This window comes from Diabrotica virgifera, chromosome 4, assembly GCF_917563875.1.
Source record: "Diabrotica virgifera virgifera chromosome 4, PGI_DIABVI_V3a".
NCBI lineage: Eukaryota > Metazoa > Arthropoda > Insecta > Coleoptera > Chrysomelidae > Diabrotica > Diabrotica virgifera.
The window spans coordinates 46,954,675-46,973,336 of record NC_065446.1 but is presented as its reverse complement, the minus strand read 5'-3'; the positions used below and the strand labels follow the sequence as shown (position 1 = coordinate 46,973,336).

Genomic DNA, 18,662 nt, shown 5'->3' with positions numbered 1-18,662 from the left:
GTACCTAACTATCTACCTAAACTTGCCAAAATTTGTTAAAGTCTGCAGTTTTTTTATAGTCTAGTAAAATAAAATTTCACTACATGTAAAACAAAATGTAAATTCGTACAGGTTGAAACAAATTTTATATCAAAGTTTAGGTGGGTACAAAAGATATTTTCAAGAAAGTATCCAAATCACACAAGGGGATCATTCTTTAAATAATTAAAAAGGGGTCATTTTTGCAAAAAAAAATACTTTTTTAACTGCTGAGGTCATTCAATTACCAATGAAGGTCTATAGGATTATTTTCTGCAAAGTTGAAGGGTTAATCTTTCACATATAACTTACTAAATTAAATTTGACCCCCTATTTATTTAAATAATTATACATGAAACTTTAAAAACAAATTTGCAAAAAATTATTTTCAGGTTTTAAATAAGCACTATAAAATATCTTATTTTACAGAAGAAGTTGCATTATGTTATCAATATTAATCAAAAAAAAATTAGTCCACAAATATTTAATATTTTTTGAGATATTGAATTTGTTTATTAAATGTTACTCTATTTTCAATTGCAAAAACGCGGTTGTTGTCAAAGAAATATTCACCTGTATTAAATCTTATTAGTTTTATTTTTATGTATATCTTCGATAAATGTATTGATAAATTCAAATTTCAATTAAACTTCCCCCTAAAATGACATTTGAAAATTATTCAAATTTGTTTATAACTTGTTTTTTTAATAACGTCGCGGGGATTAAATATTTTGAAATGCCGTTTCGATAATTGGGTTTCTGGGAATTTTTTACTAATTAACAAATTTTTTTGTCTTTTTTTCCTCTTCTTTTTTTTTCTTGGAGTTATATTACTACGGGCCCTTTTAGGGTTAAGTTTCATTAAGAATGTCGAACCTCTAAGTTATAGATTCTAGACCTAAAAATATTAAGATTGGTCTAAAATCGCTTAAATAAAATGTGACTGGTTACTGAGTTACAGGGTGTTTAATTTAAAAATAAAAAATTATTTTTACCAAGTTCTTTCAAACTATTTGACGCATTCTTATCATACTTGTCAGAAAGTGTGGGTACTATACAGTCTACTAAATTGTGACAAATAAAAGTTTCTAGCTACTACCAGAGGCGTACGGCAGGGGATAGTTAATGGTTGACCCTTTCCAAATGCTACGCCACTGAGGGAATTACTATTTTAGCGAAATTTTTCGATTCTCCAATACCTTATATGTAAATAACATACTCTTTACTGGTAACGATTAAGTCATTAGTTTTCGAGATATTGGACGTTAAAAATGAAACGGCATAGTTATTTTGATTCATTCATTCATTCATTTTAAACTTCCAATATCTCTCAAACTAATGACTTTATCGATACCAATAAAGTTATTTACATACAAAGTATTGGAGAATCGAAAAATTTCGTTAAAATAGTAATTCACTCAGTGGCGTAGAATTTGGGAAGGGTCAATCATTCACTACCCCCTGTCGTACGCCTCTGGCACTAGCTAGAAACGTTTATTAATCACAATTTAGTAGGGTGTATAATAGTCAAACTTTCTGCCAAGTATGATAAGGATACGTTAAATAGTTTTAAAGTGCTTGGTAACAATAATTTTTAAATTTTTAAATAAAACACCCCGTAACTCAGTAAGTAGCCACATTTTATTTAAGAGATTTTAGTTAAATCTTAATATTTTTAGGTCTACAATCTAGATCTCATAGACTCGACATTCTTAATAAAATTTAACCCTAAAAGGGCCCGCAGTAATATAACTCCAAGGAAAAAAAGAAGAAGAAAGACGACAAAAAAATTGTGTTAATTAGTAAAAAATTCCCAGGAACCCAATTATCGAAACTACATTTTAAAATACTTAATCCCCGCGACGTTATTAAAAAAACAAATTATAAACAAATTTGTATGATTTTCAAATGCCATTTTAGGGGGGAGTTTAATTGACATTTGACTGTATCCATACAATTATCGACAATATACATAAAAATAAAAATAATGAGATCTTAAGCAGGTGAATATTTCTTTGCCAACAACCGCGTTTTTGCACTTGAAAATATAGTAACATTTAATAATCAACTTCAATATCTCAAAAAATATTAAATATTTTTTGACCAATTTTTTTTTTTGCTTAATACTGGTAACATAGCGCAACTTAGTCTGTAAAATAAGATATTTTATAGTGCTTATTTAAAACGCTAAACATAATTATTTGCGAATTTGTTTTTTAAGTTTTATATACAATTATTTAAATAAATAGGGGGTCAACTTTAATTTAGTAAGTCTTATGTGAAAGATTTACCCTTCAGCTTTGTAGAAAAAAATCCCATAGACCTTCATTGATAAGCGAATTACCTCAGCAGTTAAAAAAGTTTTTTTTTTTGCAAAAGTGACCCCTTTTTAATTATTTAAACAATGATCCCCTTGTATGATTTGGATACTTTCTTGAAAATATCTTTTGTACCCACCTAAACTTTGGTATAAAATTTGTTTTAACCTGTACGAATTTACATTTTGACTTTTTTTTATTTTATTAGTCTATTATGAGGTAACGTGTGGTCGAAACTATTCAGGGTGTCGTAAAAATAAAGAAAATAGTCGGTGCAAATATTCTGCGATTTTTAGCGTTTATAAAGTATGAATGACTTAGGTACTATGACAATTTTTTTAAGGTTATTTTGATTATTTCATTCATAGAGATTCTGACCAATAGGAAGCTACAGAAATACAAATAACAGCGGTAAGTTCATTCGTAGGACATTCTGACCAATAGAAAGCTATTGAAATAAAAATTACAGCAATCATTTTTGATAATATCCCGTCGTAGCCCAATAAATCACCGTTTTGGAGTGTAATTTTCAGGGGCAACTCCGAATTGCATCAAAATTTGGATTTAGGTTCTACTTACCCTCCACTTTAAAGTTGAAATTGTGCCGTTGGTTGCTTTTACTTGGGGGGTGACAGTCACCCCTTCTCGGGAGGTGAAAAACGCGTGTTTAAAATAAGCCTGGAAATGGATAAATTTATGGATTATAAGCAACTTTCGTTCTATAATTTTTTTACGTAGGTCAATACTTTTTGAGTTATTCGCAATTGAAAATGTTGATTTTTCGACAAAAAAAACTACGTTTTCAGACCGTTTTTCGCAAATAACTCAAAAAATAAATATTTTATCGAAAAAAATATTCTTAGCAAAACTGTAGCTCATAAAAAACGAAAAAAATAGTGTATAGTAAAGTCTATAAATTAAGAAAAAGCAAAGTTGTAGCTCATGAAAAATAAGTTCTTAGTCGTCTAATTCCAAATCGAATAATTCAACGCGAAATCACCAATAAATTAAGCACTTTTCGGGAAAATCTTATTACCATTTTTAAAGTATTTATAAAAAAAGCTTTATATTTGTTTTTTACAAAAGTTTTTAGCATTAAAAATAAACGAGTTACACTGAAAAAAAAAAGTTGGCCCCTTTTTTGGTAAAAAAAAATCGTGAAAACCTCCCTGTATTTAGCACACTAAATAAAATTAATCGTTACCGCTTTACCATTTATTTTAACAGTATGTGTATTGTTTATATTTATGATCTGTAACTTTGATTGGTTTGAAGTGCTTATTTTTAAAAAAATTTGGTTTCATAATAAAAAAAAATTTCTAAAAATTTTTGATAAATTTACTTTTTTCAAAATAACTTAAAAAGTATTAGTGATAAGAAAAATTTTAAAGAGTAAAAAATGTAGGTTTTACTATTATAAATATGCTAGTTTCATTTTGTTTTTCCGTAAGACAAAAATTGGTTAAGATATGGCTGTTCAAAATTTGCATACACTCGTGATTAGTGACTCGTTCAAGCTTTTACAACTATAACTCTTTCAAAGATAAGCATTTTAAACCGGTGAGACTGACAGATCATATAAAAAATAGATAAGTAAGTAAATTGTTTGTAAAGCGGTAGCGATTAATTTCATTTGGGGAGCTAAACACGGGGAGATTCTCATGATTTTTTTACCAAAAAAAGAGGACCAACTTTATTTTGAGCGTAACTCGCTTATTTTTAATGCTAGAAACTTTTATAAACAATTAGAATAAAGCTTCTGATCAACACTTTAAAAAAGTTTAAATGGGTTTTTCCCGAAAAGTGCTTAATTTTTCGGTGATTTCCTCTTGAATTATTCGATTTGGAATTAAACGAATAAGAACGTATTTTTCATGAGCTACAACTTTTGTTTTTACTCAATTGATAGACTTTACCGATACACCATTTTTTTCGGTTTTTTATAAGCTACACTTTTGCTTACTATTTTCGATCAAATATTTACTTTTTGAGTTATTTGCAAAAAACTGTCTGAAAACGTAGTTTTTTTGTCGAAAAATAAACATTTTCAATCGCAAATAACTCGAAAAGTGTTGACTTACGTAAAAAACTCTATAGAACAAAAGTTGCTTAAAATCAGTCCATTTATCCATTTCAGATCTTATCTTGAACGTATGTTTTTTCACCCCCGAGAAGGGGTGACTGTCACCCCCCCAAGTAAAAGCAACCAACGGCACAATTTCAACTTTGAAGTGGAGGGTAAGTAGAACCTAAATCCAAATTTGCATGCAATTCGGAGTTGCCTCTGAAAATTACACGGTATCGCCGTATTTCCCGTTCATTTAGCCCTTCGTTACTACGCAAAAATGAACATTCAGTGACATTAATGACAATTAATGTTTTACAACTTGTCACGGAGAACACCAAGAAACAGGTTTAGCAAATATTCAGGTGAAGATATCAATAGAATATTAGTTAAAATGATTTAAAAAGAAGAGTTTTATTTATGAAATAATCTCAGCAAATTACACTCTATCTCTAAAATTATTATCGACTTGTTGCCCTCGTGACACTTTGACATAATTTCACTCCCCTTCGGGTCGTGAAACTAAAACTGTCGCCCTTTGTTGCTACACAAAAATACATTCAGTGCCATTGATGACAATTAGTGTTGTACAACTTGTCACAGAGAATACCAAGAAACAGTTTTAGTAAATGTTCAGGCGAATATATCAATAAAATATTAGTTAAAATGATTTAAAAAGACAGTTTTATTCATGAAATAATCTTACCGAATTACTCGCAAGCTCTAATTAGCGATTTGTTTTGCCCTCCTGATACTTTACATAATTTTACTCACCTTCGGGTCGTTAAATTAAAACTGTCAAAGTGTCTCTGGGGATAAAAATCGATAATTTTAGAGCTCTCGTGTAATTACTACTGATTATTTCATTCATAGGAGATTCTGACCAATAGAAAGCTAGAGAAATCTAAATTAAATTGATAATTTTTGATAATTTCCCGTCGTCAAGTATATTACGTCAGATGCCCTTCGTTGCTATGAAAAAATGCATTCAGTGACATTAATGACAATTAATGTTTTAAAAATTATAAAAGTGATGACTTTCAACCGTAAAATATTTATAACAACTGTGTGTTTAATTGTACTAATTTGTACTTACATAAATAAATTACAATAAAATTTTGGTTTTTAACAGTTTTATTCATGAAATAATCGCAACAAATTGCACTCGATCTCTAAAATTAATATAGAATTTTAGAGCTCTTGTGCAATTACTACCGGTTATTTAATTCATAGAAGATTCTGACCAATAGAAAGCTACAGAAATCGAAATTAAATCGATAATTTTGGATAATTTCCCGTCGTCAAGTATATTACGTCAGATGCCCTTCGTTGCTACGAAAAAATACATTCAGTGACATTAATGACAATTAATGTTTTAAAAATTATAAAAGTGATGACTTTCTACCGTCAAATTAATATTTATAACAACTGTTTAATTAATTGTACTAATTTGTACTTACATAAATAAATTACAATAAAATTTTGGTTTTGAACAGTTTTATTCATGAAATAATCGCAACAAATTGCACTCGATCTCTAAAATTACTATAGAATTTTTGACTTCGTGACACCTTGACATAATTTGACATAATTAAAACTGTCAAAGTGTCACTCGGGAAAAATTCAATAATTTTAGAGCTCTTGTTCCATTACTACTGATAATTTCCCGTCGTCAAGCATTACGTCAGATGACGTAATGCTACATTCAGTGACAATGTAATGAAAAATCTGGTTTTTCATTTAAGATTTTAAAGTTGTCACCCTTCCCAACCCCAGGAGGTGGGAGTGCGGGTTCGTTGTTGGTGCAATTCGATGGATTTTTAAAAAATATTTAAAACAGGATTTTTGGTTTTTCATTTGGAAGTGTATTTCTCGAGATATTAAACCGTTTTTTAATGTTGTTCTGAAACTATGTATTTCTTTGTGGCATTTCTGCAATTAACTATTATAAAAAAATTATTATAGAATCATTTTTTTTAGTAAAATTGTGGTTTATTTCCCATTTAGAATAGTTAATTAAACCGTTTCTATAATTTATCTATGCCATAACTATACATTGTTTTTTCCGATTATAGCGCGTTCTACCAATAATGAGAAAAGATGTTCCGTATAAAAGTTACCTATTTTTGCGTTAGGAATCTAAATTTGCATTAAAAAATGTGTTTCATATTTAAGATATTTTAAAGTTGCCCCCACTCCACCTGCAGAGGGTGTAGGTGTAGGGAATCGGGTTTGGTGCCATTCGATAGATTTTTGAAAAATATTGAACACGTGTTTTTCAGTTTTTCGGCCCGATGTTCGTTTTGCGAAATATTCGACCGTCCCGCTACTCTTGACACACCCTGTATAATAAATATACTTAAATAATTATATCTTCTTTCTTTTTAATTACTTTAAACAAAAAACTTACCCACTTTATGGCAACCAGGAGCTTGCCAGACTTCATTGGCCGTCACGGTATCAACGACAAATTGATTTGAGGATGAAACAGCAACAAATAAAAACCAAATTGCCAGCATCCTGCAAAATATGCCCAAAGTTATTAAAATGTATGCCAATAAACTAATAATTAAATACATACACAGGGTGCTTTATTAATAATTGGAAATATTTTAACTGTAAATTCCTGGGCTCAAAATATTAAGATTTAACCAAATTTCTTAAATAAAATGTGGCTCCTTCCTGAGTTACAGGGTGTTTGATTTAAAATTTAAAAAACCATTGGTACCGAGTACTTTATAACTATTTGACATATCCTTGTCATACTTGGCAGGAAGTGTAGGTACTGTACGTGTACACCCTACTAAAGTATGTTAAATAAACGTTTCTGGCTAATACCAGAGGTGTATGACAAGGCAAAATGAAAGATTGACACTTCTAAAAATTCTACAAAACTGGCTAAATATTGTTGTGGCTGCTTTATATATATAAATATATGTTATATTGGCCATTAGGTCTATATATCTGTGGTCAATTCTGTTGTTAATCAAAGAACTTTTCACTGCCCAATGTTCGACACTGTCAAAAGCCTTTTCGAAATCTGTGAACGCTATATATAGAGGGATGTGGTATTCATTTGCTCGTTCTACAAGGATTTTCATTCTTAATAAATGGTCACTTGTAAAATGATACACCTTGTAGGGAGAAAAAAGCACAAAGGTGGGTATACATCGATATTAGGTTGTAGTGTTTTAATATCAAATATTTTTAATAATTTTTTAAAAATAATTTCTCTGATATCTTTAATATCAAAGAAACTAGACGGTTTTACCCGTTAATATGTATTTTAACTGACGACATGCGATACGTGAGGAGGCCATGTCTTATCATACCACTAACATGAAATTATTTCCTACATATAGTGCGACCGGAACAGAGTTTTTAAAGAAAAAAATATGTGTAATGTACCCCTCGCTATTTAAAGAGCATCCACGTAGACACCAAATCCGTACTTATTCTCAAAGAAATTCTACCCCAAAAAATCACAAGGCCTCCATTAAACAATCTCGTCTCTCTTATGTTGTGCTGTGCATACCGGTTACCTGGTCGACAAATAACTCTTATAGGTGTCAATAAGAACTGTTTACCTGATGTGGCTTTCTGTTTTAAAGTTTTGTTAACTGTTATCTTTTATTGTTAATTTAGTTTTGTGTCAGTTAAAACACATGTTAAAGAGTAAAACCACCTATCTTTTTTGTTTCTAAAGATATCAAGGATATTAAAAAATCAAAATATTCACAAAACATAAGACTACAATACCTTTGAGATGCATACTAACATTTGTACCTCGTCCTCCCTACAGGGTGTAACAAACTTAACATAAGAAAAACATTTCTATTCTTTCACCCGGTATAAGTACAAAAAAGAAGTTTGAGTAAACCTTTGCACAACTATGTAAATACTAAAGAATAATCTAAAATAATAAAACAAAAATTAGCGTAATCCGTTAATCTTTTCACGAAAAAAACAACTACGAAAATGAGCATAATTTTCTAAATCCCTAACTTTTGACGAGCAGTTTATATCAAAAACACATTTTAACTAAATCTTTTATAATAATTGTTCAATGTTCAATTCTTGCCTTATGATCTAACTTTACCGGTTCTTTTTAGTACCCCAATTTTTTTTAATGTTGAATATTCCTCTTAAGAAGTTATACATTAGTCAAAATAACTGTCACTTTATTTTTAACATCAAATATATCGAAAAATAATGACTTTATCGTTACGAATGTAGAGTATAATATGTATATATAAAATGTTGGAGAATCTAAAAATTGCGCTTAAATAGCCATTCCTTCAGTGGAGTAGAATTTGGGAAGGATCAACCATGCAACTTTTCCTATCGTACGCCTCTGGTAGTAGCCAGAAATGTTTATTTAACATAATTTAGTAGGGTGTAAAATACCTATCCTTCCTGCTAAGTAGGAAAAGGGAACATCCATAAACTACGTCGTACAAATTTTGGAGTTTTTAATACCCTCCCCCTTCCGTCGTAAAGAGTCACTTACAGTTGCCCCCCACATGCCGACGTCGTAATTGCAACTCATGGCCCCCCTTTTAGTGATTTTTTTTAATTCCATGTTATTTCTGGATTATTTAAAGTTAACTCTCAAACTTTATTTACGAATGTATCCAAATCAGTATTGTTATGTAGCTCATTGATATCCGCGTATTTTTTTTTCTCAATTCACTGCACAACTAATTAGCTTTATTTGGACAAAAGACAACACTTTTATCGGAGTTCCTATGCTTTCTTAACTGCATCCATCATATAAGTATTAATACTTAGTTTGTTTTGATTTCAATGTCATTTCTTTTATTAAGTATAAATACAATGTACTAACTAGATAGAATAGAATATTTTATTTCTATCCATTCTTTTAGAATTGTTTCACACAGATTATTCAGTAAATAAATTAATAGTTCAATATTTATGGCTTCCAGACGTTGTTCTGTATAGAAGCATTTGTTTAAACAGAAAGAACAATGTTTTATTGTTTATTATTCTGTACAAAAGTGCTAGTGATATTATTTAAAGCTGTGACTGATAAAAACGTAATATGAAACGAAATGAAAAGTATGCGATAAAAGCAATATAATTCTTTTTAATTCTAAAATATAGTATATTTTTTATATTCGTAAACCTTTTGTCTTTATTTATTTTCAATTTAATTTATATTATTATATTATACATATTATATTGTAATTAATATTATATAGCTAGTATTGAAGTACATATTACGATTTTATATGATTACCTATCTCAAAATTTTAATAATGCTGCCTTCTGGTAGAAGTTAGTAAAAAATTATATTTATAGAGACAATAGCAACAAATTTAAATATATCAAACGACGTCGGATGTGCACTCATGGCCCCCTCCCCCTGTCGTATACCGTCGTAATAAGTAAAGTACCCCCTCCCCCTTGTCAACGACGTAGTTTTTGGTGTTCCCAAAGAATATGGTATAGCTATTTGTATAACAAGGGAGAAAAGTGCTACTTTTCCTCCCGATAATAAAGTTTACTGCCCGACGCGTAGCGGAGGGCAGTAATCATTCGAGGGAGGAAAAGGCACTTTACTCCCATATTATAGGTACATATGATTTTTCCACTTTCCTCAAATATCAAGCAATTTTTTCATTTTTAAATAATTTATGTATGTAACTAATTGACAAGATTTATTAGAGCACTACAACTAACAAGTAGGTACAGTATAACTCTCAACTGTCAAATATAATTCAAATTATTAATGGAAACATTGTTAAATCAAAATAACAATTTACTGTTTTTACCATTCTGCAAAATACAGGGTGCTTTATAAATAAACGTTAAAATGTATAGATACTTACGTCATATATAATAGAATATTATATAGGGCGTCAATAAGTTATTTCATCAATGACATACCATGACGTCACTTTTACTTTTCCTCCCTAGGGAGGAAAGTACTTTCCCTGTCTAGGGAGGAAAAGTACGACTTTGCTCCCTACAATCAGGTCAGGAAAAGTATGCTTTCGGTAGAGGTAGGTGGAAAAATTGTTTTCTAGTACTGGATACAAATAGTTTTTAAATTTTTAAATAAAACACCATGTAACTCAGTAAGCAGACACATTTTATTGAAATGATTTGGGTTATACCTTAATATTTTGAGCCCAAGAATCTACAGTTAAAATATTTCCAATTATTAATGACACACCTTATATTTATATAAATGTAATAATAATAGTCTCCCTTAGCCTTACTCAGTCATTTGACAACTGATTTTAAAAAACTTTATATTTCTGGATAGGTGAATGACTGTTCTTTCAATTTACAAAAAAATATACTGGGTGTTTTATTAAAAAAAAGTCAACAAAGTTTTTTTCAAAAATCCGCCATTTTTTTTTTCGTAATTGAAAGCGATATAAAAAACTCAATCCATTCAAACAAAACTTTTACTAAAATAAAATATTTCAGCGAAAACTGCATATTTCTATCTTAAGCCGTTTAGAAGTTATAGGCAGTTAAAATGGGGGAAATATAAGTGTACACAGGGTGTTTGGTAAAGAATGGGCCATAGCTTAACCTTAGATTCCTCATCTTAAAATAGCTTAATTTAAGCTAACTTACCGAAGTACTTTTGTACTTACTTTAAGTACAAAAGTTGATAATAACCGAAATACAGGGTGTCAAAGTAAAACTTTTATTTTATTTATTTTTGAATATTTCCTGACAGGCATGGAACAACAACACGAAATTTGGTAAGTGGTGCTGTTATTGTACAATCTACTAAATTATGTTAAACAAACGTTTCTGGCTACTACCAGAGACGTACGACGGGGGAACGTGAATGGTTGACCCTTTCCAAATTCTACGCCACTGGCGGAATTGCTGTTTTAGTGCAATTTTTTGATTCTACAATACTTTCTATGTAAAAAACATACTCTTCATTCGTAACGATAAAGCCCTTATTTTTCGAGATATTTGAAGCTAAAAACGAAGGAGCATAACACATTAATCAAAATAAGTGTGCCTTTTCATTTTTAACTTCAAATATCTCGAAAACTAATGACTTTATCGTTACGAATGAAGAGTGTATAATATGCATAGAAAGTATTGGAGAATCTAAAAATTATGCTAAAATAGCAGTTTCATCAGTGGCGTAGAATTTGGGAAAAGTCAACCATTCACTTTCTCCTGTCGTACGCCTCTGATATTAACCACAAACGATCATTTAACATAATTTAGTAGCGTGTACAGTACCTACACTTTCTGTCAAGTACCATAAGGATATGTCAAATAGTTTATAGTATCGGGCACACATAGTTCTTAAAGTTTTAAATAAAGAATAAATTATTAAAAAAAAATACCTTAAAATAATTTGACATATCCTTGTGATACTTGGCAGAAAGTGTAGGCACTGTTCACCCTACTAAATTAGGTTAAATAATCGTTTCTGGCTACTATCAAAGGCGTACGACAGGGGAAAGTGAATGGTTGACCCTTCCCAAGTTCTATGCCACTGATGAAACTGCTATTTTAGCATAATTTTTGCATTCTCCAGTACTTTCTATGCAAATAATATACTCTTCATTCGTAACGATAAAGCCATTAGTAGACTTAGGCAAATATGAAAATTGCATATTTTGCATATTATGCATAAAAATGCAAAAATCTCCAATTCTGCATATTTTTATATAAATGGGCATAAAGTGCACATAATTTGAAATTTTGGTTGTATACATGTATGTATTTTTATATTCATGTAACCAATAGCTTGGAAATCTCAATATATATTTTGTTTTATAATCTCTTGGTATTCAATTTTTTGGTATCGTAACTAATAGGTCTGGATCCCGCGTATGAAAAAAAAGTTGATTAATAGCAAGATGAAAATTTGTTAATAGCTTAAGGGTGTCTAGTCGAATAAACTTTGATATATGGGAACACTGAAACAGGGGTAGTTTTAATTGTGGAACAGGTTAAAAATTTGGAACGGTCACAGCACGAAAACGGCACATTTATTTTGTCCGACAGAACAGACTTAAACTCTCCGAACAGAGATTAAACTCTCATGAAAAAATCAGACTGCTATTTATTACCTGTCATAATTCCTGTCATTTGACATATTCCACATGTTCCACTCATTAAAACGCCCATTTGGTGATAAATAGCAGTCTGATTTTTGCATGAGAGTTTAATCTCTGTTCGAAGAGTTTAAGTCTGTTCTGTCGGACAAAATAAATGTGCCGTTTTCGTGCTGTGACCGTTCCAAATTTTTAACCTGTTCCACAATTAAAACTACCCCTGTTCCAGTGTTCACACATATCAAAGTTTATTCGACTAGACACCCTTAAGCTATTAACAAATTTTCAGCTTGCTATTAATCAACTTTTTTTTCATACGCGGGATCCAGACCTATAATAAAAGACCGTTCCAAAATCTGAAAGTTTATATCTCTAGGCAAACATTTTTATTTTGACGGTCCTTTTAACTTTAGTTTTATTACATGCTAATTTTCAAGATAAATTTACATATTTTTGAATAAAACACTGCATACTTATGCACATATTTAATATATTTTTATTTGCAAATTAGCCTAAGTCTATTCATTAGTTTTCGAGATATTTGAAGGTAAAAATGAAAAGGCACACTTATTTTGATTAATGTATGTCCTTCGTTTTTAACTTCAAATATCTCGAAAATTTATGGCTTTATCGTTACGAATGAAGAGTATATTTTTTACATAGAAAATATTTTATAATCAAAAAATTGCACTAAAGTAGCCATTCCGCCTGTGGCGTAGAATTTGGGAAGGGTCAACCATTCACGTTCCCCCGTCGTACGTCTCTGGTAGTAACCAGAAACGTTTGTTTAACATAATTTCGACACCTGATATGAAAACCATTGTAACTCACTTTTGCTTAGTTTACAGGAGAGCGATTTAAAGAAATTTCCAAAACATTTTATTTTTTTACTGGGTCAGCTTTTACATTTTTTGTGATGTTGTTAATCCATATTTTATAACTTTTTCTCAGCTTTTCACTTTTACATATCACACTGTTGTCAACATTACTGGTCCTGATTTAGGTCGAGTTACAATAGCAAATTTTTTCATAATTTTAGGTGAAAATCATTGTAAGTGGTTCATACAATGATATTTCAACACAGTATGTTTCTTTGGTTAGGTGGATATAAATTTTAACTAATCAGTAAATATCCAAATAAAGAGATTATAATTAATTTATTTTATTGGTTTTACTTGAAACGTGATTTTTTTGCTCAGACAAGTAGTATTTAAGAATTTACGTCATACATGCTAACAAGAAGTAGGTAAATAAAATAATATCTTTTAGATTTATTTATTACAAAATGAACATTTACAAATTATAAAACAGTTTATATTCTATTAAAAAATAAACAAAATTAACCCCTTGCAAGCTTTTAATCAGTGTCATCATCCGAATATTCCGTTTGTTGAGAGTGGGGAAGATTTAAATAAAAATTGCAATATTGCTCTGGTATAGCTTTACCAGAGCACAAAGCAACAAGATCTTTTTATTTTGAAGTGGTTATGGGAAGTAACCCATTATATGCTAAAGGAATTTGTACTTCCCATAAATCGTGTATATTTTTATTCCTGGATTTGGTAGCCCTTTTGCTCGATTTTGGTTTGCATTCTAAGTTTATAAACGATAATTGATCAGAAATAAGATCGTACTGAAAACTAATAATATGTATGTGGTTGTTCTTTACATATTTTTACGTATTGTATTTTCGACCAGAAAACTTATCTATATCTAAATCCCAATTCGGCATTTTCTTTAACATTGATTTAAAGTCCAAGATGTCATTTTGACTTAGTTCTTTCAAATCGTATGGTTTTCCTGTGACTTTAGCACACCTTATCAGTGTATACCACTGTTGTGGTACATAAACAACTTGGTTCTTTTTTTTTCGCTTAATAAGGGCGTGCATTGAATTACCCTCAGATTGAGAGTGGCCTACCTCAAAAAACGTGTGTGTAATATTAATATTAATGATCTTAGCTGCATAAATATACATTAAAAATATTATTCGATTTCGATTTTGTCCTCCACAACAATCTGAATAAACTCTAAACTCTAATGCTCCACCAGCAACTTTTCTCTTAATAAAATCAAATATCGCACTACTTATTTTATTAGGCCCTTTTTACCTGTGGTTTCATCCCATGAATAACAATAGCCTTCCGCAGATCCAAGATCAAAGATAGTAAAGTTATACACTTTAAACTTCCTTTTATAATAAAACAATGATACCTCTGATTGGAGCGTAGTTAATATTTTTTGCAAATCAAAGCAGGCAGTTACAACCGTTTCTGTTTTCTTAGAAACCTCTTTATCGCGATTTTTGGCTTCACGTGCAACACATTTATTTGCAATATGTAAAGCATCTTCTTTTTCTATTTGGTCTTTCTCTGCTTTAGTGTTATGTAGATTGCAAGTAAGACACATATCTTTTTTCGGTGCAAAAAAAAACGATATTAAACTCAGTATTGAATATGTTTCTGTACTGACTTTTGGTGGTTGGTTTATCGCATGGGTGATTCTCTAACATCCATTCATTATATAGTGAATACAATTTGGGAAAAGTTAAAGACTCGTCAAAATACATCTTACTTGTTCTTTGCCTTACGTAATGGGATTATATTGCTGGAACAGAGTTAATATGCGCACGAATCGCCTTTTAATACTTTCGTCTACAGCATTTGCCCTGTTCTTGTGGCGACCACTCATATCTCCAGGTATACGGCCTCCGCCTTCATGACTATCAATTTTTTTGAATAGTGTAGTTAACCACATATCTGTAATGTTAAAAGTGTCCAAAAATGTTTTCTTACAAACTTAAAGTCGGTGTTCTGCCAACTGCAAATTATATTCATATGTCCAGTGTCTTCTGGACTCTTTTAGCTTTGCAACTTTCCTCTCTTGTCTAGAACATATCTACATAAATATTCGCTTTGTTGGTCATGATCAGCCATTGCCCAAAAATTATTAAATAAATTGAGTCTATCATTTTCAGATAATTTCGATTTACATTTCCTGATACATTTATCGTTACATCCAGGTCCCAGTTCTGCCAGTATATTCTTGGCCAGAGTTCCTCAGTTTCTTCAAGACATTCATTTTCCAAACACTAGAATCCCTTTGTCTCTTCCTTCCAAGATTTTTCTTCTTGAGGGATTGTTTTTTCTTACCAGACGTATCTAATGGTGAACTTGTATCTTCGGTGCATGTAGAATTTTCCACTGTCGATGTATCTTGAGCGTGCAATCCACTGTGACCATTGATTATCCGAGTTTCATCAGTAGAAGTTAGTTCAGCAGTGAATGATATAGGTGTTATTATTTTTGTTTGAAATTCTAAACTAGTATTTTTATGTGAGTTTTTACGATTTGAGGCATGCTTACTATGCTCAGCAGTTAATAATATAGAATTTCCTCCTGACTATATTGACTTCAATGTTGTTCATCGTAATATTCCACTACCTTGCTTTCTTGTATCACAACTTACAATGCAGTTATAAAAACTTACTCAATAAATGTTTCGAGAAAAACATTGTATCCCATGTTACAATGTTTTATTAAAAAATTTTCATCAATAATAAAAAAATTTAATATTGTAACATTGGTTACAATGTTTTTTCCACCCAGTGATCAAAAAATTGCACTTACAATGAGGTTATTTTGTTAAATAACTTTATAATTACATAAGATAGGATAAAAGTTCTTAGACCAAATTGAAGGTTATCGTTTATAGATGCTATTTAAGCCATAGTTGAAAAACATTGTAAGTGGAGATACAATGTTTTTCATATCAGGTGTCGATTTAGTAGATTGTACAATACCAGTACCACCTACCAAATTTCGTGTTGTTATCCCATGCCTGTCAGGAATCATTCAAGAATAAACAAAATAAAACTTTAACTTTGACACCCTGTATTTCGGTTATTATCAACTTTTGTACTAAGGTAAGTTGGCTTACATCTACCTATTTTAAGCTCAGGAATCTAAGGTTAAGCTATGGCCCATTCTTTACGAAACACCCTGTATGTGTGCGTATGCGCAAGGGGTTTTATAAAAATTTACTCTCAACATTTTCCCCATTCGGGCCTAAAGAAGTATAACTTCCAAAACAAAAGGGACTAATGATATCAGAAAAATGGCAACGCCACAAACATTAAATTTCAAATCTTCAAATCTTCAAAATAGGTGTATACCTGTGATAATTAGGTGTTTCCATACTTTGGGTCTACTTTGTATGTATATAGAAAATATACGCATTGTATACTAATATTAAAGACACTATAGATTCAATTTATATTCAGATCAATTTATTGGAAAAGTTTTCTTATTAATTAAAACAAATTTTACATTAATTTCCTCTATCATGATATGATATGATGACATTTTGATAGAAGTTCGATATTTGAACAAATAAAGTGAATATTGATGTAAGATAGTGGGTAATTCTAGAAGTTTAAACAAGTGTTTGACATAAGAGGGTACTTTAATATTTAAATATATTAACTTCACGAAGTTTTAATTAAATTATATAATATTCCAGAATGATACTCATCATTGGATTGAATTCCGAAAATTGAACTAAAGTTTTAAAATACCTAAATTTAATTAACAGTATCTTACTCCCGCATTGGCTGTAGTGCGGCAGATTCGTGAAAATATTATAAGAATTCTGCATTTAATGATGGAAGCATATAATTTGGACCACATAATATATACTACACATATAGAGGTTCAAAATTAGATATAAGGCCATCTCAGATTTTGCCTTTTACAAAAATGGCGGGCATTCAAAATGGGGACGATATATGACTAATAGCACGATAACTTTTAAACGAAAATTCCCATTTCAACCAAATTTGTTATATGGGTTCTTTTTCTATGTATAATATTGAACTACTGAACTGGAAGAATAGATTCGAGATATAGACAACTAATACATAATATATATGAAAATGCAACTATGATAGTACAACTAGACGAAAATACAAATCCCATCCCTATTAAGAGAGGCGTGAGACAAGGAGACGTAATATCGCCAAAGCTTTTCAACCTAGCAATAGAAGACATCTTCAAAACGACAAATTGGTCAACCTATGGCATTAACGTTAATGGCAAGAAGCTAAATCACCTCAGATTCGCTGACGACATTGTGATTATAGCGAGCTCATTCGAGGAACTGCAAATTATAATAGAGGAACTCGCAGGCAGCTCCCAATACGTCGGTCTAAAAATGAACATGAAGAAAACAAAAATAATGACAAACACAGATGACCCCAGACGCATAACTATAAATGGCAGTGAGATAGAAAAAGTCCAGGAATATATCTACCTAGGCCAAATCCTGAAACTTGACAAAGAAAACCAAAGTGCGGAAATTAATAGGAGAGCAAGACTAGCATGGCCAGGATTTGGAAAACTTGGTTGGATACTTAAGAACCGCAAAATACCTCAATATTTGAGGACCAAAGTGTTCAACCAGTGCATCCTTCCTATCATGACATATGGGTGTCAAACCTGGACCCTAACCAAGGCAAATATGAATAAACTAGCTACAACAGAAAGAGCTATGGAAAGATCAATGTTAGGTATACGACTGTCAGATAAAAAGAGGAGCGACTGGGTAAGATCAAAAACAAAAGTCGAGGACATAACAACAAAAGTTGCCAAACTTAAATGGAGCTTTGCAGGCCACACTGTTAGACAAAAAGACCAATGTTGGAATGCCACGATACAACATTGGAGACCTTACCAAAGTAAACGACCGAGAGGAAGACCACAGATGAGATGGGTTGATGATATTAAAAGAGTAGCCGGAACGAATTGGAAATATGTTGCTCAGGATAGAGACCGATGGAAGGAGTTGGGAGAGGCCTATGTCCAATCGTGGACGATAGAAGGCTAAGAAGAAGAAGAAGAACCGGAAGAATCGGTTTACCAGAAGTTGTGTTTTTCCTGATTTTTTATGTAAAAATATGCTGTTCTTTTTTAGTTCTTTCACCCTGTATATATTAATTTTTCAAAAAGGTAATACCGGCATTAAAAAGAGCCTAAAAATATTTCTTAAGAAATATTTTTAACTTTTTAATTATGTAATTACCTTGTAATAAATGCATAACTTTCACATGTACCTATGTGCGGCAGATTCTTGCAAATATCATAAGAATTATTGTGCATTTAGTGGTAGAAGCATATAATTTGGACCACTCATATT

General features: G+C 30.9%; 1 protein-coding gene across 1 annotated transcript in view; it reads right to left on the bottom strand.

The window, feature by feature from the left end:
* LOC126883500 (thyrostimulin alpha-2 subunit) overlaps positions 1-18,662 on the bottom strand; it is a 154,838-nt gene that overhangs the window by 66,714 nt on the left and 69,462 nt on the right. Inside the window, exon 2 of the mRNA XM_050649105.1 lies at positions 6,812-6,921. Coding sequence (XP_050505062.1) covers positions 6,812-6,920 — 109 coding nt within the window. The 5' untranslated portion in view covers position 6,921. The remainder of the gene's footprint in view (positions 1-6,811; positions 6,922-18,662) is intronic.